Below are 23208 nucleotides of genomic sequence, written 5' to 3' on the forward strand. Positions count from 1 at the left end.
ACGAAATGGGTTAGGGAATGGTTTGGTTCACAGGTACAAGCAGAAAGGACGCAATGGGTTAGGGAATGGTTTGGTTCACTGGTATTCGGAGTAGGGACACAATGGGTTATGGAATGGTTTGGTTCACTGGTACTAGGAGAATGGATGAAATGGGTTAAGGAATGGTTTGGTTTGCTTGTAATAGGAGAAGGGACAAAATGGGTTAGGGAATGGTTTTGTTCACTGGCACTAGGAGAACAGAAGAAATGGGTTAGGGAATGGTTTGGTTCACTGGTACTAGGAGAAGGGACGCAATGGTTTAGGGAACGGTTTGGTTCACTGGTACTAGGAGAAGGGACGAAATGGGTTAGGGAATGGTTTGGTTCACTGATAATAGGAGAAGGGATCAAATGGGTTAGGGTAAGGTTTGGTTCACTGATACTAGGAGTAGGGACGAAATGGGTTAGGGAATGGTTTGGTTCACTGGTACTAGGAAAGGGACGAAAAGGGTTAGGGAATGGTTTTGTTCACTTGTACTAGGAGAAGGGACGAAATGGGTTAGGGAATGGTTGGTTCACTGGTTCTAGGAGAAGGGACCCAATGGGTTATAGAGTGGTTTTGTTCACTGGTACTAGGAGAAGGGAAGAAATGTGTTAGGGAATGGTTGGCTCACTGGTACTAAGAGAAGGGACGCATTTGGGTTAAGGAATGGTTTGGTTCACTGGTACTAGGAGAAGGGATGAAATGGGTTAGGGAATGGTTTGGTTCACTGGTACTAGGAAAGGGACGAAAAGGGTTAGGGAATGGTACTAGGAGAAGGGACGAAATGGGTTAGGGAATGGTTGGTTCACTGGTACTAGGAGAAGGGACTCAATGGCTTAAGGAATGGTTTGGGTCACTGGTACTAGGAGAAGGGACGAAATGGGTTACGGAGTGGTTGGTTCACTGATACTAGGAGAAGGAACGAAATGGGTTAGGGAATGGTTTTTGTTCACTGGTACTAGGAGAAAGGATGAAATGGGTTAGGGAATGGTTTGGTTCACTGATACTAGGAGAAGGGACGCAGTGGGTTACAGAAATTGTTTGGTTCACTGGTACTAGGAGAAGGGACGAAATGGGTTAGGTAATGGTATGGTTCACTGGTACTAGATGGGACGCAATGGGTTAGGGATCGGTTTGGTTCACTGGTACTAGGAGAAGGGACGAAATGGGTTAGGGAACGGTTTGGTACACTGGTGCTAGGAGAAAGGACGAAATGGGTTAGGTAATGGTATGGGTCACTGGTACTAGGAGAAGGGAAGAAATGGGTTAGGGAACGGTTTGGATCACTGGTACTAGGAGAAGGGACGAAATGGGAATAGTTTGGTGAACTGGTACTAGGAGAAGGGACGAAATGGGTTACGGAATGGTTTGGTTCACTGGTACTAAGAGAAGGGAAGAAATGGGTTAGGGAATGGTTTGGTTCATTGGTACTAGGAGAAGGGACAAAATGGGTTAGGGAATGGTGTGGTTCACTGGCACTAGGAGAAAGGACGAAATGGGTTAGGGAATGGTTTGGTTCACTGGAACCAGCAGAAAGGACGCAATGGGTTAGGGAATGGTTTGGTTCACTGGTATTCGGAGCAGGGACGCAATGTGTTATGGAATGGTTTGGTTCACTGGTACTAGGAGAAGGGATGAAATGGGTTATGGAATGGTTTTGTTCACTGGTACTAGGAGAAGGAAAGAAATGGGTTAAGGAATGGTTTGGTTTGCTTGTAATAGGAGAAGAGACAAAATGGGTTAGGGAATGGTTTTGTTCACTGGTACTAGGAGAATGGACACAATGGGTTAGGGAATTGTTTGGTTCACTGCTACTGGGAGAAGGGAAGAAATGGGTTAGGGAATGGTTTGGTTCACTGGTACTAGGAGAACGGAAGAAATGGGTTAGGGAATGGTTTGGTTCACTGGTACTAGGAAAAGGGACGCAATGGTTTAGGGAACGGTTTGGTTCACTGGTACTAGGAGAAGTGACGAAATGGGTTAGGGAATGGTTTGGTTCACTGATAATAGGAGAAGGGATGAAATGGGTTAGGGTATGGTTTGGTTCACTGATACTAGGAGTAGGGACGCAATGGGTTAGGGAATGTTTTGGTCACTGGTACTAGGAAAGGGACGAAAAGGTTTAGGGAATGGTTTGGTTCACTTGTACTAGGAGAAGGGCCGAAATGGGTTAGGGAATGGTTTGGTTAATGGTACTAGGAGAAGGGAAGAGATGTGTTAGGGAATGGTTGGCTCACTGGTAGTAAAAGAAGGGATGCATTTGGGTTAAAGAATGGTTTGGTTCATTGGTACTAGGAGAAGGGATGAAATGGATCAAGGAATGGTTTGGTTCACTGGTACTAGGAGAAGGGACAAAATGGGTTAGGGAATGGTGTGGTTCACTGGCACTAGGAGAAAGGACGAAATGGGTTAGGGAATGGTTTGGTTCACTGGAACCAGCAGAAAGGACGCAATGTGTTAGGGAATGGTTGGCTCACTGGTACTAAGAGAAGGGACGCATTTGGGTTAAGGAATGGTTTGGTTCACTGGTACTAGGAGAAGGGATGAAATGGGTTAGGGAATGGTTTGGTTCACTGGTACTAGGAAAGGGACGAAAAGGGTTAGGGAATGGTACTAGGAGAAGGGACGAAATGGGTTAGGGAATGGTTGGTTCACTGGTACTAGGAGAAGGGACCCAATGGCTTAAGGAATGGTTTGGTTCACTGGTACAAGGAGAAGGGCCAAAATGGGTTAGGGAATGGTATGTTTCACTGGTACTAGGAGAAGGGACGAAATGGGTTACGGAGTGGTTGGTTCACTGATACTAGGAGAAGGAACGAAATGGGTTAGGGAATGGTTTTTGTTCACTGGTACTAGGAGAAAGGATGAAACGGGTTAGGGAATGGTTTGGTTTACTGATACTAGGAGAAGGGACGCAGTGGGTTACAGAAATTGCTTGGTTCACTGGTACTAGGAGAAGGGATGAAATGGGTTAGGTAATGGTATGGTTCACTGGTACTAGATGGGACGCAATGGGTTAGGGATCGGTTTGGTTCACTGGTACTAGGAGAAGGGAATAAATGGGTTAGGGAACTGTTTGGTTCACTGGTACTAGAAGAAGGGACGAAATGGGAATAGTTTGGTGAACTGGTACTAGGAGAAGGGACGAAATGGATTACGGAATGGTTTGGTTCAATGGTATTAGGAGAAAGGACGAAATGGGTTTGGGAATGGTTTGGTTCACTGGTACTATGAGAAGGAAAGAAATGGGTTGAGGAATGGTTTGGTTCACTGGTACTAGGAGAAGGGACAAAATGGGTTAGGGAATGGTGTGGTTCACTGGCACTAGGAGAAAGGACGAAATGGGTTAGGGAATGGTTTGGTTCACTGGTACTAGGAGAAGGGACGCAATGGGTTAGGGAATGGTTTGGTTCACTGGTACTAAGAGAAGGGAAGAAATGGGTTAAGGAATGGTTTGGTTCACTGGTACTAGGAGAAGGGACAAAATGGGTTAGGGAATGGTGTGGTTCACTGGCACTAGGAGAAAGGACGAAATGGGTTAGGAAATGGTTTGGTTCACTGGAACCAGCAGAAAGGACGCAATGGGTTAGGGAATGGTTTGGTTCACTGGTATTCGGAGTAGGGACGCAATGCGTTATGGAATGGATTGGTTCACTGGTACTAGGAGAAGGGATGAAATGGGTTATGGAATGGTTTTGTTCACTGGTACTAGGAGAAGGGAAGAAATTGGTTAAGGAATGGTTTGGTTTGCTTGTAATAGGAGAAGAGACAAAATGGGTTAAGGAATGGTTTGGTTCACTGGTACCAGGAAAGGGACGAAAAGGGTTAGGGAATGGTACTAGTAGAAGGGACGAAATTGGTTAGGGAATGGTTTGGTTCACTGGTACTTGGAGAAGGGACCTAATAGGTTAAGGAATGGTTTGGTTCACTGGTACTAGGAGAAAGAATGAAATGGGTTAGGGAATGGGTTGGTTCACTGATACTAGGAGAAGGGACGCAGTGCATTAGGGAATGGTTTGGTTCACTGGTACTAGGAGAAGGGACGAAATGGTTTAGGGAATTGTATGGTTCACAGGTACTAGGAGAAGGGACAAAATGTGTTAGGGAATGGTTTTTGTTCACTGGTACTAGGAGAAAGAATGAAATGGGTTAGGGAATGGGTTGGTTCACTGATACTAGGAGAAGGGACGCAGTGCATTAGGGAATGGTTTGGTTCACTGGTACTAGGAGAAGGGACGAAATGGGTTAGGTAATGGTATGGTTCACTGGTACTAGGAGAGGGGAAGAAATGGGTTAAGGAACGGTTTGGTTCACTGGTACTAGGAGAAGGTACACAATGGGTTAGGGTATGGTTTTGTTCACTGGTACTAGGAGAAGGGTTGAAATGGGTTAGGGAATGGTTTTGTTCACTGGTACTAGGAGAAGGGACGCAATGGGTTAGGGATCGGTTTGGTTCACTGGTACTAGGAGAAGGGACACAATGGGTTATGGAATGGTTTTGTTCACTGGTACTAGGAGAAGGGACGAAATGGGTTAGGTAATGGTTTGTTTCACTGGTACTAGGAGAAGGGACGAAATGGGTTAGGGAATGGTTTTGTTCACTGGTACTAGGAGAAGGGACGAAATGGGTTAGGGAATGGTTTGGTTCACTGGTACTAGGAGAAGGGACGAAATGGGTTAGGGAATGGTTTGGTTCACTGGTACTAGGAGAAGGGACGCAATGGGTTATGGAATGGTTTTGTTCACTGGTACTAGGAGAAGGGAAGAAATGTGTTACAGAATGGTTTGGTTCACTGGTACTAGGAGAAGGGACGAAAAGGGTTAGGGAATGGTACTGGGAGAAGGAACTAAATGGGTTAGGGAATGGTTTGGTTCACTGGTACTAGGAGAAGGGACGAAATGGGTTAGGGAATGGTTTGGTTCACTGGTACTAGCAGAAGGGACGACATGGGTTAGGGAATGGTTTGGCTCACTGGTACTAGGAAAGTGACAAAAAGGGTTAGGGAATGGTACTAGGAGAAGGAACGAAATGGGTTAGGGAACGGTTTGGTTCACTGGTACTAAGAGAAGGGTTGAAATGGGTTAGGGAATGGTTTTGTTCACTGGTACTAGGAGAAGGGACGACATGGGTTAGGGAATGGTTTGGTTCACTGGTACTAGGAAAGTGACGAAAAGGGTTAGGGAATGGTACTAGGAGAAGGAACGAAATGGGTTAGGGAACGGTTTGGTTCACTGGTACTAGGAGAAGGGAAGAAATGGGTTAAGGAACGGTTTGGTTCACTGGTACTAGGAGAAGGTACACAATGGGTTAGGGTATGGTTTTGTTCACTGGTACTAGGAGAAGGGTTGAAATGGGTTAGGGAATGGTTTTGTTCACTGGTACTAGGAGAAGGGACGCAATGTGTTAGGGAATGGTTTTGTTCACTGGTACTAGGAGAAGGGACGCAATGTGTTAGGGAACGGTTTGGTTCACTGGTACTAGGAGAAGGGACACAATGGGTTATGGAATCGTTTTGTTCACTGGTACTAGGAGAAGGGACGAAATGGGTTAGGTAATGGTTTGTTTCACTGGTACTAGGAGAAGGGACGAAATGGGTTAAGGAATGGTTTGGTTCACTGGTACTAGGAGAAGGGACGAAATGGATTAGGGAATGGTTTGGTTCACTGGTACTAGGAGAAGGGACGAAATGGGTTAGGGAATGGTTTGGTTCACTGGTACTAGGAGAAGGGACGAAATGGGTTAGGGAATGGTTTGGTTCACTGGTACTAGGAGAAGGGACGCAATGGGTTATTTAATGGTTTTGTTCACTGGTACTAGGAGAAGGGAAGAAATGTGTTAGGGAATGGTTTGGTTCACTGGTACTAGGAGAAGGGACGAAAAGGGTTAGGGAATGGTACTAGGAGAAGGAACTAAATGGGTTAGGGAACGGTTTGGTTCACTGGTACTAGGAGAAGGGACGAAATGGGTTAGGGAATGGTTTGGTTCACTGGTACTAGGAGAAGGGACGACATGGGTTAGGGAATGGTTTGGCTCACTGGTACTAGGAAAGTGACGAAAAGGGTTAGGGAATGGTACTAGGAGAAGGAACGAAATGGGTTAGGGAAAGGTTTGGTTCACTGGTACTAAGAGAAGGGACGACATGGGTTAGGGAATGGTTTGGTTCACTGGTACTAGGAAAGTGACGAAAAGGGTTAGGGAATGGTACTAGGAGAAGGAACGAAATGGGTTAGGGAACGGTTTGGTTCACTGGTACTAGGAGAAGGGACGAAATGGGTTAGGGAATGGTTGGTTCACTGGTACTAGGAGAAGGGACGAAAAGGATTAGGGAATGGTACTAGGAGAAGGGACGATATGGGTTAGGGAATGGTTGGTTCACTGGTACTAGGATAAGGGACCCAATGGGTTAAGGAATGGTTTGGTTCACTGGTACTAGGAGAAGGGCCAAAATGGGTTAGGGAATGGTATGGTTCACTGATTTTAGGAGAAGGGACGAAATGGGTTAGGGAATGGTTTGGTTCACTGGTACTAGGAAAAGGGATGCAATGGGTTAGGGAACAGTTTGGTTCACTGGTACTAGGAGAAAGGATGAAATGGGTTAGGGAATGGTTTGGTTCACTGGTACTAGGAGAAGGGACACAATGGGTTAGGGAACTGTTTGGTTCACTGGTACTAGGAGAAAGGATGAAATTGGTTAGGGAATGGTTTGGTTCACTGATACTAGGAGAAGGGACGCAGTGGGTTAGGTAATGGTATGGTTCACTGGTACTAGGAGAAGGGACGCAATGGGTTAGGGAACAGTTTGGTTCACTGGTACTAGGAGAAGGGACGCAATGGGTTAGGGAACGGTTTGGTTCACTGGTACTAGGAGAAGGGACGAAATGGGTTAGGTAATGGTATGGGTCACTGGTACTAGGATAAGGGAAGAAATGGGTTAGGGAATGATTTGGTTCACTGATACTAGGAGAAGGGACACAATGGGTTAGGGTATGGTTTTGTTCACTGGTACTAGGAGAAGGGACGAAATGGGTTAGGGAATGGTTTGGTTCACTGGTACTAGGAGAAGGGACAAAATGGGTTAAGGAATGGTTTGGTTCACTGGTACTAGGAGAAGGGACAAAATGGGTTAGGGAATGATTTTGTTCACTGATAGTAGGAGAAGGGAGACAATGGGTTAGGGTATGGTTTGGTTCACTGGTACTAGGAGAAGGGACGAAATGGGTTAGGGAATGGTTTGGTTCACTGGTACTAGGAGAAGGGACAAAATTGGTTATTTAATGGTTTTGTTCACTGGTACTAGGAGAAGGGAAGAAATGTGTTAGGGAATGGTTTGGTTCACTGGTACTAGGAGAAGGGACGAAAAGGGTTAGGGAATGGTACTTGGAGAAGGAACTAAATGGGTTAGGGAACGGTTTGGTTCACTGGTACTAGGAGAAAGAATGAAATTCGTTAGGGAATGGGTTGGTTCACTGATACTAGGAGAAGGGACGCAGTGCATTAGGGAATGGTTTGGTTCACTGGTACTAGGAGAAGGGACGAAATGGGTTAGGTAATGGTATGGTTCACTGGTACTAGGAGAAGGGAAGAAATGGGTTAAGGAACGGTTTGGTTCACTGGTACTAGGAGAAGGTACACAATGGGTTAGGGTATGGTTTTGTTCACTGGTACTAGGAGAAGGGTTGAAATGGGTTAGGGAATGGTTTTGTTCACTGGTACTAGGAGAAGGGACGCAATGGGTTAGGGATCGGTTTGGTTCACTGGTACTAGGAGAAGGGACACAATGGGTTATGGAATGGTTTTGTTCACTGGTACTAGGAGAAGGGACGAAATGGGTTAGGTAATGGTTTGTTTCACTGGTACTAGGAGAAGGGACGAAATGGGTTAGGGAATGGTTTTGTTCACTGGTACTAGGAGAAGGGACGAAATGGGTTAGGGAATGGTTTGGTTCACTGGTACTAGGAGAAGGGACGAAATGGGTTAGGGAATGGTTTGGTTCACTGGTACTAGGAGAAGGGACTTAATGTGTTAGGGAATGGTTGGTTCACTGGTACTAGGAGAAGGGACGAAAAGGATTAGGGAATGGTACTAGGAGAAGGGACGAAATGGGTTAGGGAATGGTTGGTTCACTGGTACTAGGATTAGGGACCTAATGGGTTAAGGAATGGTTTGGTTCACTGGTACTAGGAGAAGGGCCAAAATGGGTTAGGGAATGGTATGGTTCACTGATTTTAGGAGAAGGGACGAAATGGGTTAGGGAATGGTTTGGTTCACTGGTACTAGGAGAAGGGATGCAATGGGTTAGGGAACAGTTTGGTTCACTGGTACTAGGAGAAAGGATGAAATGGGTTAGGGAATGGTTTGGTTCACTGGTACTAGGAGAAGGGACACAATGGGTTAGGGAACTGTTTGGTTCACTGGTACTAGGAGAAAGGATGAAATTGGTTAGGGAATGGTTTGGTTCACTGATACTAGGAGAAGGGACGCAGTGGGTTAGGTAATGGTATGGTTCACTGGTACTAGGAGAAGGGACGCAATGGGTTAGGGAACAGTTTGGTTCACTGGTACTAGGAGAAGGGACGCAATGGGTTAGGGAACGGTTTGGTTCACTGGTACTAGGAGAAGGGACGAAATGGGTTAGGTAATGGTATGGGTCACTGGTACTAGGATAAGGGAAGAAATGGGTTAGGGAATGATTTGGTTCACTGATACTAGGAGAAGGGACACAATGGGTTAGGGTATGGTTTTGTTCACTGGTACTAGGAGAAGGGACGAAATGGGTTAGGGAATGGTTTGGTTCACTGGTACTAGGAGAAGGGACAAAATGGGTTAAGGAATGGTTTGGTTCACTGGTACTAGGAGAAGGGACGAAATGGGTTAGGGAATGATTTTGTTCACTGATAGTAGGAGAAGGGAGACAATGGGTTAGGGTATGGTTTGGTTCACTGGTACTAGGAGAAGGGACGAAATGGGTTAGGGAATGGTTTGGTTCACTGGTACTAGGAGAAGGGACAAAATGGGTTAAGGAATGGTTTGGTTCACTGGTACTAGGAGAAGGGACAAAATGGGTTAGGGAATGGTTTGGTTCACTGGTACTAGGAGAAGGGACAAAATGGGTTAGGGAATGGTTTGGTTCACTGGTACTAGGAGAAGGGACGAAATGGGTTAGGGAATGGTTTGGTTAATGGTACTAGGAGAAGGGAAGAAATGGGTTAAGGAATGGTTTGGTTCACTGGTACTAGGAGAAGGGACGAAATGGGTTAGGGAATGGTTTGGTTCACTGTACTAGGAGAAGGGACGAAATGGGTTAGGGAATGGTTTGGTTCACTGGTACTATGAGAAGGGACAAATGGGTTAGGGAATGGTTTGGTTCACTGGTACTAGGAGAAGGGACGAAATGGGTTAGGGAATGGTTTGGTTCACTGGTACTAGGAGAAGGGACAATTGGGTAAGGGAATGGTTTGGTTCACTGTTACTAGGAGAAGGGACAAATGGGTTAGGGAATGGTTTGGTTCACTCTTTCTGTTAAAGTGAAAACGTGCTTTTTAAAAAATAAGTGATTTTTTCTCCTTAATTTAAAATATTTTCAGTGCTGCCACTCATCCTTTTGTGAGTTGACTTTAGAATTTTTCTTCTTCTATTATTCAAAGCAATTAAACTCTAAAAAGGAAATGAAAATCACCCGCTCTACATTTCAGTTAGGCACCATACTCTTGATCTTTAATGTGTCTTCTTTATGTCAGTATTACAGAGGAAAAGAGCTCAAATAATTAACCGAAACACATCAAATATATGAACGTCTTGTTTAATGTATAGTATATGATGTTGTTTTTGCTACCTAATCCAACTGAAATAGACAATCTGGCGCACACACACACACATTTTATGTCAAGATCAGTTAAATGTAGTCAGCGTTTCATTATGCTTTGTTTCTAACAAGACAGAGAAATGTTTCCCCTTTACATTACGACATCAGCAGCACGCCAACCTTATGTTACAAATTGTGATAATGAGGGGAAGAATAAATCCGCTATCAATGCAATGAAAACCCAGTTTTTTTTCCTCCAAACGAAATAAACAAGCTAATTATTGAGTCCCACAAACAGAACCATGCTAGCTACGACAGACCTTGAGAATCAACCTGAACCTGGAGCAGCCGCAGGAAGGGAGGGGGGAGGGGCATAGAGAGAGAGGTGTGAGAATAACACACACACAAACACACAGCAGCAGCAGTAGAGGACCAGAAGGATGGAGGGAGTAGTGCTGCTAATACTTATGCCACTGCTCCACCAAGGCACAAAAGGGCGTAAAGAGAGGAATGCTGAGAACGGAGGGAGCTAGAAGCGAAGGATAAAGGTTTTGTTCTGCTCTCTCCCCTCCTTCCCTCCCTCCCTCCTTGTTCTATCGTTCAAGGCTCCCTTGTATTACAGTGGACGGACGCTGCTCTGTTTCAGTATAGCAGTGGTTCCCAAACTGTGGGGCGCACCCCCTGGGGGGCGTGAGGGGTCGGCAGTTTCCCTCGTCTTTGTGAGACGCAGAGTAGGTGAACGGATCATCGCCGCATGTGTGGTTCCCACCATCAAGCAAGGTGGAGGAGGTGTGATGGTGTGGGGGTGCTTTGCTGGTGACACTGTCTGTGATTTATTTAGAATTCAAGGCACACTAAACCAGCATGGCTACCACAGCATTCTGCAGCGATACGCCATCCCATCTGGTTTGTGCTTAGTGGGACTATCATTTGTTTTTCAACAGGACAATGACCCGAAACACACCTCTAGGCTGTATAAGGGCTATTTGACCAAGAAGGATGATGGAGTGCTGCATCAGATGACCTGGCCTCCACAATCACCCAACCTAACCCAATTGAGATAGTTTGGGATGAGTTGGACCGCAGAGTGAAGGAAAAGCAGCCAACAAGTGCTCAGCATATGTAGAAACTCCTTCAAGACTGTTGGAAAAGCATTCCTCATTAAGCTGGTTGAGAGAATGCCAAGAGTGTGCAAAGCTGTCATCAAGGCAAAGGGTGGCTACTTTGAAGAATCTCAAATATAAAACATATTTTGATTTGTTTTTTGGTTACTACATGATTCCATATGTGTTATTTCATAGTTTTGATGTCTTCACTATTATTCTAGGAGAAGGGACAAAATGGGTTAGGGAATGGTGTGGTTCACTGGCACTAGGAGAAAGGACGAAATGGGTTAGGGAATGGTTTGGTTCACTGGAACCAGCAGAAAGGACGCAATGGGTTAGGGAATGGTTTGGTTCACTGGTATTCGGAGTAGGGACGCAATGCGTTATGGAATGGTTTGGTTCACTGGTACTAGGAGAAGGGACGAAATGGGTTAGGGAATGGTTTGGTTCACTGGTACTAGGAGAAGGGACGAAAAGGGTTAGGGAATGGTACTTGGAGAAGGAACTAAATGGGTTAGGGAACGGTTTGGTTCACTGGTACTAGGAGAAAGAATGAAATGGGTTAGGGAATGGGTTGGTTCACTGATACTAGGAGAAGGGACGCAGTGCATTAGGGAATGGTTTGGTTCACTGGTACTAGGAGAAGGGACGAAATGGGTTAGGTAATGGTATGGTTCACTGGTACTAGGAGAAGGGAAGAAATGGGTTAAGGAACGGTTTGGTTCACTGGTACTAGGAGAAGGTACACAATGGGTTATGGTATGGTTTTGTTCACTGGTACTAGGAGAAGGGTTGAAATGGGTTAGGGAATGGTTTTGTTCACTGGTACTAGGAGAAGGGACGCAATGGGTTAGGGATCGGTTTGGTTCACTGGTACTAGGAGAAGGGACACAATGGGTTATGGAATGGTTTTGTTCACTGGTACTAGGAGAAGGGACGAAATGGGTTAGGTAATGGTTTGTTTCACTGGTACTAGGAGAAGGGACGAAATGGGTTAGGGAATGGTTTTGTTCACTGGTACTAGGAGAAGGGACGAAATGGGTTAGGGAATGGTTTGGTTCACTGGTACTAGGAGAAGGGACGAAATGGGTTAGGGAATGGTTTGGTTCACTGGTACTAGGAGAAGGGACTTAATGTGTTAGGGAATGGTTGGTTCACTGGTACTAGGAGAAGGGACGAAAAGGATTAGGGAATGGTACTAGGAGAAGGGACGAAATGGGTTAGGGAATGGTTGGTTCACTGGTACTAGGATTAGGGACCTAATGGGTTAAGGAATGGTTTGGTTCACTGGTACTAGGAGAAGGGCCAAAATGGGTTAGGGAATGGTATGGTTCACTGATTTTAGGAGAAGGGACGAAATGGGTTAGGGAATGGTTTGGTTCACTGGTACTAGGAGAAGGGATGCAATGGGTTAGGGAACAGTTTGGTTCACTGGTACTAGGAGAAAGGATGAAATGGGTTAGGGAATGGTTTGGTTCACTGGTACTAGGAGAAGGGACACAATGGGTTAGGGAACTGTTTGGTTCACTGGTACTAGGAGAAAGGATGAAATTGGTTAGGGAATGGTTTGGTTCACTGATACTAGGAGAAGGGACGCAGTGGGTTAGGTAATGGTATGGTTCACTGGTACTAGGAGAAGGGACGCAATGGGTTAGGGAACAGTTTGGTTCACTGGTACTAGGAGAAGGGACGCAATGGGTTAGGGAACGGTTTGGTTCACTGGTACTAGGAGAAGGGACGAAATGGGTTAGGTAATGGTATGGGTCACTGGTACTAGGATAAGGGAAGAAATGGGTTAGGGAATGATTTGGTTCACTGATACTAGGAGAAGGGACACAATGGGTTAGGGTATGGTTTTGTTCACTGGTACTAGGAGAAGGGACGAAATGGGTTAGGGAATGGTTTGGTTCACTGGTACTAGGAGAAGGGACAAAATGGGTTAAGGAATGGTTTGGTTCACTGGTACTAGGAGAAGGGACGAAATGGGTTAGGGAATGATTTTGTTCACTGATAGTAGGAGAAGGGAGACAATGGGTTAGGGTATGGTTTGGTTCACTGGTACTAGGAGAAGGGACGAAATGGGTTAGGGAATGGTTTGGTTCACTGGTACTAGGAGAAGGGACAAAATGGGTTAAGGAATGGTTTGGTTCACTGGTACTAGGAGAAGGGACAAAATGGGTTAGGGAATGGTTTGGTTCACTGGTACTAGGAGAAGGGACAAAATGGGTTAGGGAATGGTTTGGTTCACTGGTACTAGGAGAAGGGACGAAATGGGTTAGGGAATGGTTTGGTTAATGGTACTAGGAGAAGGGAAGAAATGGGTTAAGGAATGGTTTGGTTCACTGGTACTAGGAGAAGGGACGAAATGGGTTAGGGAATGGTTTGGTTCACTGTACTAGGAGAAAGGACGAAATGGGTTAGGGAATGGTTTGGTTCACTGGTACTATGAGAAGGGACAAATGGGTTAGGGAATGGTTTGGTTCACTGGTACTAGGAGAAGGGACGAAATGGGTTAGGGAATGGTTTGGTTCACTGGTACTAGGAGAAGGGACAATTGGGTAAGGGAATGGTTTGGTTCACTGTTACTAGGAGAAGGGACAAATGGGTTAGGGAATGGTTTGGTTCACTCTTTCTGTTAAAGTGAAAACGTGCTTTTTAAAAAATAAGTGATTTTTTCTCCTTAATTTAAAATATTTTCAGTGCTGCCACTCATCCTTTTGTGAGTTGACTTTAGAATTTTTCTTCTTCTATTTTTCAAAGCAATTAAACTCTAAAAAGGAAATGAAAATCACCCGCTCTACATTTCAGTTAGGCACCATACTCTTGATCTTTAATGTGTCTTCTTTATGTCAGTATTACAGAGGAAAAGAGCTCAAATAATTAACCGAAACACATCAAATATATGAACGTCTTGTTTAATGTATAGTATATGATGTTGTTTTTGCTACCTAATCCAACTGAAATAGACAATCTGGCGCACACACACACACATTTTATGTCAAGATCAGTTAAATGTAGTCAGCGTTTCATTATGCTTTGTTTCTAACAAGACAGAGAAATGTTTCCCCTTTACATTACGATATCAGCAGCACGCCAACCTTATGTTACAAATTGTGATAATGAGGGGAAGAATAAATCCGCTATCAATGCAATGAAAACCCAGTTTTTTTTCCTCCAAACGAAATAAACAAGCTAATTATTGAGTCCCACAAACAGAACCATGCTAGCTACGACAGACCTTGAGAATCAACCTGAACCTGGAGCAGCCGCAGGAAGGGAGGGGGGAGGGGCATAGAGAGAGAGGTGTGAGAATAACACACACACAAACACACAGCAGCAGCAGTAGAGGACCAGAAGGATGGAGGGAGTAGTGCTGCTAATACTTATGCCACTGCTCCACCAAGGCACAAAAGGGCGTAAAGAGAGGAATGCTGAGAACGGAGGGAGCTAGAAGCGAAGGATAAAGGTTTTGTTCTGCTCTCTCCCCTCCTTCCCTCCCTCCCTCCTTGTTCTATCGTTCAAGGCTCCCTTGTATTACAGTGGACGGACGCTGCTCTGTTTCAGTATAGCAGTGGTTCCCAAACTGTGGGGCGCACCCCCTGGGGGGCGTGAGGGGTCGGCAGTTTCCCTCGTCTTTGTGAGACGCAGAGTAGGTGAACGGATCATCGCCGCATGTGTGGTTCCCACCATCAAGCAAGGTGGAGGAGGTGTGATGGTGTGGGGGTGCTTTGCTGGTGACACTGTCTGTGATTTATTTAGAATTCAAGGCACACTAAACCAGCATGGCTACCACAGCATTCTGCAGCGATACGCCATCCCATCTGGTTTGTGCTTAGTGGGACTATCATTTGTTTTTCAACAGGACAATGACCCGAAACACACCTCTAGGCTGTATAAGGGCTATTTGACCAAGAAGGATGATGGAGTGCTGCATCAGATGACCTGGCCTCCACAATCACCCAACCTAACCCAATTGAGATAGTTTGGGATGAGTTGGACCGCAGAGTGAAGGAAAAGCAGCCAACAAGTGCTCAGCATATGTAGAAACTCCTTCAAGACTGTTGGAAAAGCATTCCTCATGAAGCTGGTTGAGAGAATGCCAAGAGTGTGCAAAGCTGTCATCAAGGCAAAGGGTGGCTACTTTGAAGAATCTCAAATATAAAACATATTTTGATTTGTTTTTTGGTTACTACATGATTCCATATGTGTTATTTCATAGTTTTGATGTCTTCACTACTATTCTAGGAGAAGGGACAAAATGGGTTAGGGAATGGTGTGGTTCACTGGCACTAGGAGAAAGGACGAAATGGGTTAGGGAATGGTTTGGTTCACTGGAACCAGCAGAAAGGACGCAATGGGTTAGGGAATGGTTTGGTTCACTGGTATTCGGAGTAGGGACGCAATGCGTTATGGAATGGTTTGGTTCACTGGTACTAGGAGAAGGGATGAAATGGGTTATGGAATGGTTTTGTTCACTGGTACTAGGAGAAGGGAAGAAATGGGTTAAGGAATGGTTTGGTTTGCTTGTAATAGGAGAAGAGACAAAATGGGTTAGGGAATGGTTTGGTTCACTGGTACTAGGAAAGGGACGAAAAGGGTTAGGGAATGGTACTAGTAGAAGGGACGAAATGGGTTAGGGAATGGTTGGTTCACTGGTACTAGGAGAAGGGACCTAATAGGTTAAGGAATGGTTTGGTTCACTGGTACTAGGAGAAGGGCCAAAATGTGTTAGGGAATTGTATGGTTCACAGGTACTAGGAGAAGGGACAAAATGTGTTAGGGAATGGTTTTTGTTCACTGGTACTAGGAGAAAGAATGAAATGGGTTAGGGAATGGGTTGGTTCACTGATACTAGGAGAAGGAACGCAGTGCGTTAGGGAATGGTTTGGTTCACTGGTACTAGGAGAAGGGACGAAATGGGTTAGGTAATGGTATGGTTCACTGGTACTAGGAGAAGGGAAGAAATGGGTTAAGGAACGGTTTGGTTCACTGGTACTAGGAGAAGGTACACAATGGGTTAGGGTATGGTTTTGTTCACTGGTACTAGGAGAAGGGACGAAATGGGTTAGGGAACGGTTTGTTTCACTGGTACTAGGAGAAGGGACGAAATGGGTTAGGGAATGGTTTTGTTCACTGGTACTAGGAGAAGGGACGAAATGGGTTAGGGAATGGTTTGGTTCACTGGTACTAGGAGAAGGGACGAAATGGGTTAGGGAATGGTTTGGTTCACTGGTACTAGGAGAAGGGACGCAATGGGTTATGGAATGGTTTTGTTCACTGGTACTAGGAGAAGGGAAGAAATGTGTTAGGGAATGGTTATGTTCACTGGTACTAGGAGAAAGGAAGAAATGGGTTAGGGAATGGTTTGTTTCACTGGTACTAGGAGAAGGGACGCAATGGTTTAGGGAACGGTTTGGTTCACTGGTACTAGGAGAAGTGACAAACTGGGTTAGGGAATGGTTTGGTTCACTGATAATAGGAGAAGGGATGAAATGGGTTAGGGTATGCTTTGGTTCACTGATACTAGGAGTAGGGACGCAATGGGTTAGGGAATGTTTTGGTCACTGGTACTAGGAAAGGGACGAAAAGGTTTAGGGAATGGTTTGGTTCACTTGTACTAGGAGAAGGGCCGAAATGGGTTAGGGAATGGTTGGTTCACTGGTTCTAGGGGAAGGGACCCAATGGGTTAAGGAATGGTTTGGTTCACTGGTACTAGGAGAAGGGCCGAAATGGGTTATGGAATGGTTTTGTTCACTGGTACTAGGAGAAGGGAAGAGATGTGTTAGGGAATGGTTGGCTCACTGGTACTAAAAGAAGGGACACATTTGGGTTAAAGAATGGTTTGGTTCACTGGTACTAGGAGAAGGGATGAAATGGATTAAGGAATGGTTTGGTTCACTGGTACTAGGAGAAGGGACAAAATGGGTTAGGGAATGGTTTGGTTCACTGGAACCAGCAGAAAGGACGCAATGTGTTAGGGAATGGTTGGCTCACTGGTACTAAGAGAAGGGACGCATTTGGGTTAAGGAATGGTTTGGTTCACTGGTACTAGGAGAAGGGATGAAATGGGTTAGGGAATGGTTTGGTTCACTGGTACTAGGAAAGGGACAAAAAGGGTTAGGGAATGGTACTAGGAGAAGGGACGAAATGGGTTAGGGAATGGTTGGTTCACTCGTACTAGGAGAAGGGACCCAATGGCTTAATGAATGGTTTGGTTCACTGGTACAAGGAGAAGGGCCAAAATGGGTTAGAGAATGGTATGTTTCACTGGTACTAGGAGAAGGGACGAAATGGGTTACGGAGTGGTTGGTTCACTGATACTAGGAGAAGGAACGAAATGGGTTAGGGAATGGTTTTTGTTCACTGGTACTAGGAGAAAGGATGAAATGGGTTAGGGAATGGTTTGGTTCACTGATACTAGGAGAAGGGACGCAGTGGGTTACATAAATTGTTTGGTTCACTGGTACTAGGAGAAGGGACGAAATGGGTTAGGTAATGGTATGGTTCACTGGTACTAGAAGGGACGCAATGGGTTAGGGATCGGTTTGGTTCACTGGTGCTAGGAGAAAGGACGAAATGGGTTAGGGAACTGTTTGGTTCACTGGTACTAGAAGAAGGGACGAAATGGGTTAGGTAATGGTATGGTTCACTGGTACTAGGAGAAGGGAATAAATGGGTTAGGGAACTGTTTGGTTCACTGGTACTAGAAGAAGGGACGAAATGGGTTAGGTAATGGTATGGTTCACTGGTACTAGGAGAAGGGAATAAATGGGTTAGGGAACGGTTTGGTACACTGGTGCTAGGAGAAAGGACGAAATGGGTTAGGTAATGGTATGGGTCACTGGTACTAGGAGAAGGGACGAAATGGGTTAGGTAATGGTATGGTTCACTGGTACTAGAAGGGACGCAATGGGTTAGGGATCGGTTTGGTTCACTGGTACTAGGAGAAGGGACGAAATGGGTTAGGTAATTGTATGGAGAAAGGACGAAATGGGTTAGGTAATGGTATGGGTCACTGGTACGATCCCTAACCCATTGCGTGTACTCCTGAGTGGCGCAGTGGTCTAAGGCACTGCATCGCAGTGCTAACTGTGCCACTAGAGAACCTGGTTCGAATCCAGGCTCTGTCGCAGCCGGCCGCGACCGGGAGACTCATGGGCGGCGCACAATTGGCCCAGCGTCGTCCAGGGTAGGGGAGGGAATGGCCGGCAGGGATGTAGCTCAGTTGATAGAGCATGGTGTTTGCAACGCCAGGGTTGTGGGTTCGATTCCCACGGGGGGCCAGTATAAAAAAAATATATATGTGTATTCACTAACTGTAAGTCGCTCTGGATAATAGCGTCTGCTAAATGACTAAAATGTAAAATGTAAAAATGTATGGTTCACTGGTACTAGGAGAAGGGAATAAATGGGTTAGGGAACGGTTTGGTACACTGGTGCTAGGAGAAAGGACGAAATGGGTTAGGTAATGGTATGGGTCACTGGTACTAGGAGAAGGGAAGAAATGGGTTAGGGAACTGTTTGGTTCACTGGTACTAGAAGAAGGGACGAAATGGGAATAGTTTTGTGAACTGGTACTAGGAGAAGGGACGAAATGGGTTACGGAATGGTTTGGTTCAATGGTACTAGGAGAAAGGACGAAATGGGTTTGGGAATGGTTTGGTTCACTGGTACTATGAGAAGGGAAGAAATGGGTTAAGGAATGGTTTGGTTCACTGGTACTAGGAGAAGGGACAAAATGGGTTAGGGAATGGTGTGGTTCACTGGCACTAGGAGAAAGGACGAAATGGGTTAGGGAATGGTTTGGTTCACTGGTACTAGGAGAAGGGACGCAATGGGTTAGGGAATGGTTTGGTTCACTGGTACTAAGAGAAGGGAAGAAATGGGTTAAGGAATGGTTTGGTTCACTGGTACTAGGAGAAGGGACAAAATGGGTTAGGGAATGGTGTGGTTCACTGGCACTAGGAGAAAGGACGAAATGGGTTAGGGAATGGTTTGGTTCACTGGAACCAGCAGAAAGGACGCAATGGGTTAGGGAATGGTTTGGTTCACTGGTATTCGGAGTAGGGACGCAATGCGTTATGGAATGGTTTGGTTCACTGGTACTAGGAGAAGGGATGAAATGGGTTATGGAATGGTTTTGTTCACTGGTACTAGAAGAAGGGAAGAAATGGGTTAAGGAATGGTTTGGTTTGCTTGTAATAGGAGAAGAGACAAAATGGGTTAGGGAATGGTTTGGTTCACTGGTACTAGGAAAGGGACGAAAAGGGTTAGGGAATGGTACTAGTAGAAGGGACGAAATGGGTTAGGGAATGGTTGGTTCACTGGTACTAGGAGAAGGGCCTAAATGGTTTAGGGAATGGTATGGTTCACAGGTACTAGGAGAAAGAATGAAATGGGTTAGGGAATGGGTTGGTTCACTGATACTAGGAGAAGGGACGCAGTGCGTTAGGGAATGGTTTGGTTCACTGGTACTAGGAGAAGGGACGAAATGGGTTAGGTAATGGTATGGTTCACTGGTACTAGGAGAAGGGAAGAAATGGGTTAAGGAATGGTTTGGTTCACTGGTACTAGGAGAAGGTACACAATGGGTTAGGGTATGGTTTTGTTCACTGGTACTAGGAGAAGGGTTGAAATGGGTTAGGGAATGGTTTTGTTCACTGGTACTAGGAGAAGGGACGCAATGGGTTTTGTGAGTTGACTTTAGAATTTTTCTTCTTCTATTATTCAAAGCAACTAAACTCTAAAAAGGAAATGAAAATCACCCGCTCTACATTTCAGTTAGGCACCATACTCTTGATCTTTAATGTGTCTTCTTTATGTCAGTATTACAGAGGAAAAGAGCTCAAATAATTAACCGAAACACATCAAATATATGAACGTCTTGTTTAATGTATAGTATATGATGTTGTTTTTGCTACCTAATCCAACTGAAATAGACAATCTGGCGCACACACACACACATTTTATGTCAAGATCAGTTAAATGTAGTCAGCGTTTCATTATGCTTTGTTTCTAACAAGACAGAGAAATGTTTCCCCTTTACATTACGACATCAGCAGCACGCCAACCTTATGTTACAAATTGTGATAATGAGGGGAAGAATAAATCCGCTATCAATGCAATGAAAACCCAGTTTTTTTCCCTCCAAACGAAATAAACAAGCTAATTATTGAGTCCCACAAACAGAACCATGCTAGCTACGACAGACCTTGAGAATCAACCTGAACCTGGAGCAGCCGCAGGAAGGGAGGGGGGAGGGGCATAGAGAGAGAGGTGTGAGAATAACACACACACAAACACACAGCAGCAGCAGTAGAGGACCAGAAGGATGGAGGGAGTAGTGCTGCTAATACTTATGCCACTGCTCCACCAAGGCACAAAAGGGCGTAAAGAGAGGAATGCTGAGAACGGAGGGAGCTAGAAGCGAGGGATAAAGGTTTTGTTCTGCTCTCTCCCCTCCTTCCCTCCCTCCCTCCTTGTTCTATCTTTCAAGGCTCCCTTGTATTACAGTGGACGGACGCTGCTCTGTTTCAGTATAGCAGTGGTTCCCAAACTGTGGGGCGCACCCCCTGGGGGGCGTGAGGGGTCGGCAGTTTCCCTCGTCTTTGTGAGACGCAGAGTAGGTGAACGGATCATCGCCGCATGTGTGGTTCCCACCATCAAGCAAGGTGGAGGAGGTGTGATGGTGTGGGGGTGCTTTGCTGGTGACACTGTCTGTGATTTATTTAGAATTCAAGGCACACTAAACCAGCATGGCTACCACAGCATTCTGCAGCGATACGCCATCCCATCTGGTTTGTGCTTAGTGGGACTATCATTTGTTTTTCAACAGGACAATGACCCGAAACACACCTCTAGGCTGTATAAGGGCTATTTGACCAAGAAGGATGATGGAGTGCTGCATCAGATGACCTGGCCTCCACAATCACCCAACCTAACCCAATTGAGATAGTTTGGGATGAGTTGGACCGCAGAGTGAAGGAAAAGCAGCCAACAAGTGCTCAGCATATGTAGAAACTCCTTCAAGACTGTTGGAAAAGCATTCCTCATGAAGCTGGTTGAGAGAATGCCAAGAGTGTGCAAAGCTGTCATCAAGGCAAAGGGTGGCTACTTTGAAGAATCTCAAATATAAAACATATTTTGATTTGTTTTTTGGTTACTACATGATTCCATATGTGTTATTTCATAGTTTTGATGTCTTCACTATTATTCTACAATGTAGAAAATAGTAAAAATAAAGAAAAACCCTTGAATGAGTAGGTGTGTCCAAACTTTTGACTGGTACTGTATATATATATATTTACATATAAAAAAAAATATGGAACACAGTCCAGCTTTCAACTTACTCATGAAAGTTGTAATAGTAGACTGCACAAGGTGCAATTTCTAAATTGGCTAGTGCATCATCAGTTTCCCTCTTGTCATGTCAGTCATTGCATACCTTAGAGAGAGCTATGTATCACTTGTCAGCCATGTCAGCTAACGTTGTTGAGCTAGGTTTCTTTAGCTCATAGATTTTGTTGTAATGTTTGAGTCACTCAAATATCACATGAATACACATTAGACATGTAAAAATGTATAGAATTGCAAGAAAATGTTTGGGAACCCCTGCAGTATAGGACTCATTCCTCAGAGACATCTCTATTCAGCTTTGTACTGTTGGGATAATCAACTGACAAATGCTCTTGTTTTTATCATTCTGTGGTTGTTCACTTCAGCCCATTCAGGAATTCTCTGCCTTAATTTTAACATTCATTTTCACTTCTATATTTCAGACTCCTCTATGTTGTTCCAGTAGTTCACTTGATGAGCAGTCGACACCCTTGTCTCCCCGCAGTTTAGACAGAGCTGGACAGCACAGAGGTGGGCAATGGCATTCCTGACCAAAACCATGTTGGGGGTAATTGTGTGTTGTGTATCACTAAAATCTTCACCAAAGATCACTTGTAAGCTAACAATGAGCATTGTCTTCCAACAGGTGGTGTCATTCCTACACAACACGCAGTCCAACCCGACAGATTCATAATGTCTGATGTAAGACAATGAACAGTGAGTGTATTTTACCACTCAAACAGGGAGTGTATCTTACCTGTGTAATATCCGTAGGCCCCAGGCCCCAGTATGTCTGGGTCCTCCAGTCGTCCCCCCAGGGGCCTCATCCTCCGGGGCCCTCTGAAGAAGGCGTGCCGCCGGGCCCCCAGAGCACTCAGCTGCTTCATCCTCCGCTCCTTAGACCGACGGTTCTGGAACCACACCTAGAGGACATAGAGGAAGAGATAGTGAGTTATCAAATGACATCACATCTATGAGGACGGAGAGGAAGAGATAGTGAGTTATCAAATGACATCACATCTATGAGGACGGAGAGGAAGAGATAGTGAGTTATCAAATGACATCACATCTATGAGGACGGGGAGGAAGAGATAGTGAGTTATCAAATGACATCACAACTATGAGGACGGAGAGGAAGAGATAGTGAATTATCAAATGACATCACAACTATGAGGATGGAGAGGAAGAGATAGTGAGTTATCAAATGACATCACATCTATGAGGAAAGAGTTACACACCTAGGACCAAGAGAAAGATTCAAAACAATTTTTATTTGATTTTAGATCATTTTCATTTTCACGGAATGAACAAACTTTATTTATACTGCATTTTAGACAAGCGTGTCACGCACACAGAATGTCGTAATCAAAGTCGAATCAAATCTAACTTTATTTCATTTCTTGTCTACAATGGATAGTAATCCTCACCAGATGTATTCATAATCCATTTCACATTAGTGTTACAAAACACTTTGCAGAGAATTAAAAACAAATGAAAAACTACAAGGTAGTTAAAATGACAAGGCCTACTCCTAATCATCATCAAATCAAATCACCATCAAATTAAATCCACCTTCATTTCAGACCTTAATTGTTTTGTCCATTTGTACATTGTCCATTCCACAGACTTGGAGTGCTATTTAACTATGCTTATTCTCATACAGGAATTCTAATTCTGTAGTTGTTGAATGCATTGCTCGTTTTATGTACGTTCTGCAACGATTTTTTGTTTGTTTGTTTGCTGTCTTGAGACCGGTCTCAACACAGCAAATAGATTAAAAGAGATAGAAACAAATCTAGAAAATAGCTTTTCTCAGGCACATCACCTATAGAAATAAGGAGCTCCACTTAGATATAAATGAGATAACTGGAGAAATGGGAGGAATATGAACAAAGTGGGATGGAGGCGGTGGAGGTAAACTAACAAACATGGACACTGTCCAT

General features: G+C 44.8%; 1 protein-coding gene across 1 annotated transcript in view; it reads right to left on the reverse strand.

Annotated features, from left to right (window-relative positions):
- The window catches only part of LOC311123451 (LIM/homeobox protein Lhx5-like), a gene marked incomplete at both ends in the record, with an annotated part of 41689 nt that overhangs the window by 8983 nt on the left and 9498 nt on the right, over positions 1 to 23208 (reverse strand). Inside the window, one exon of the mRNA XM_084197715.1 lies at positions 22023 to 22188. Within this exon, the coding sequence (XP_084053841.1) occupies positions 22023 to 22188 (166 nt within the window). The remainder of the gene's footprint in view (positions 1 to 22022; positions 22189 to 23208) is intronic.

Source organism: Coregonus lavaretus (assembly GCF_964263955.1).
Source record: "Coregonus lavaretus genome assembly, contig: HAP1_SCAFFOLD_932, whole genome shotgun sequence".
NCBI lineage: Eukaryota > Metazoa > Chordata > Actinopteri > Salmoniformes > Salmonidae > Coregonus > Coregonus lavaretus.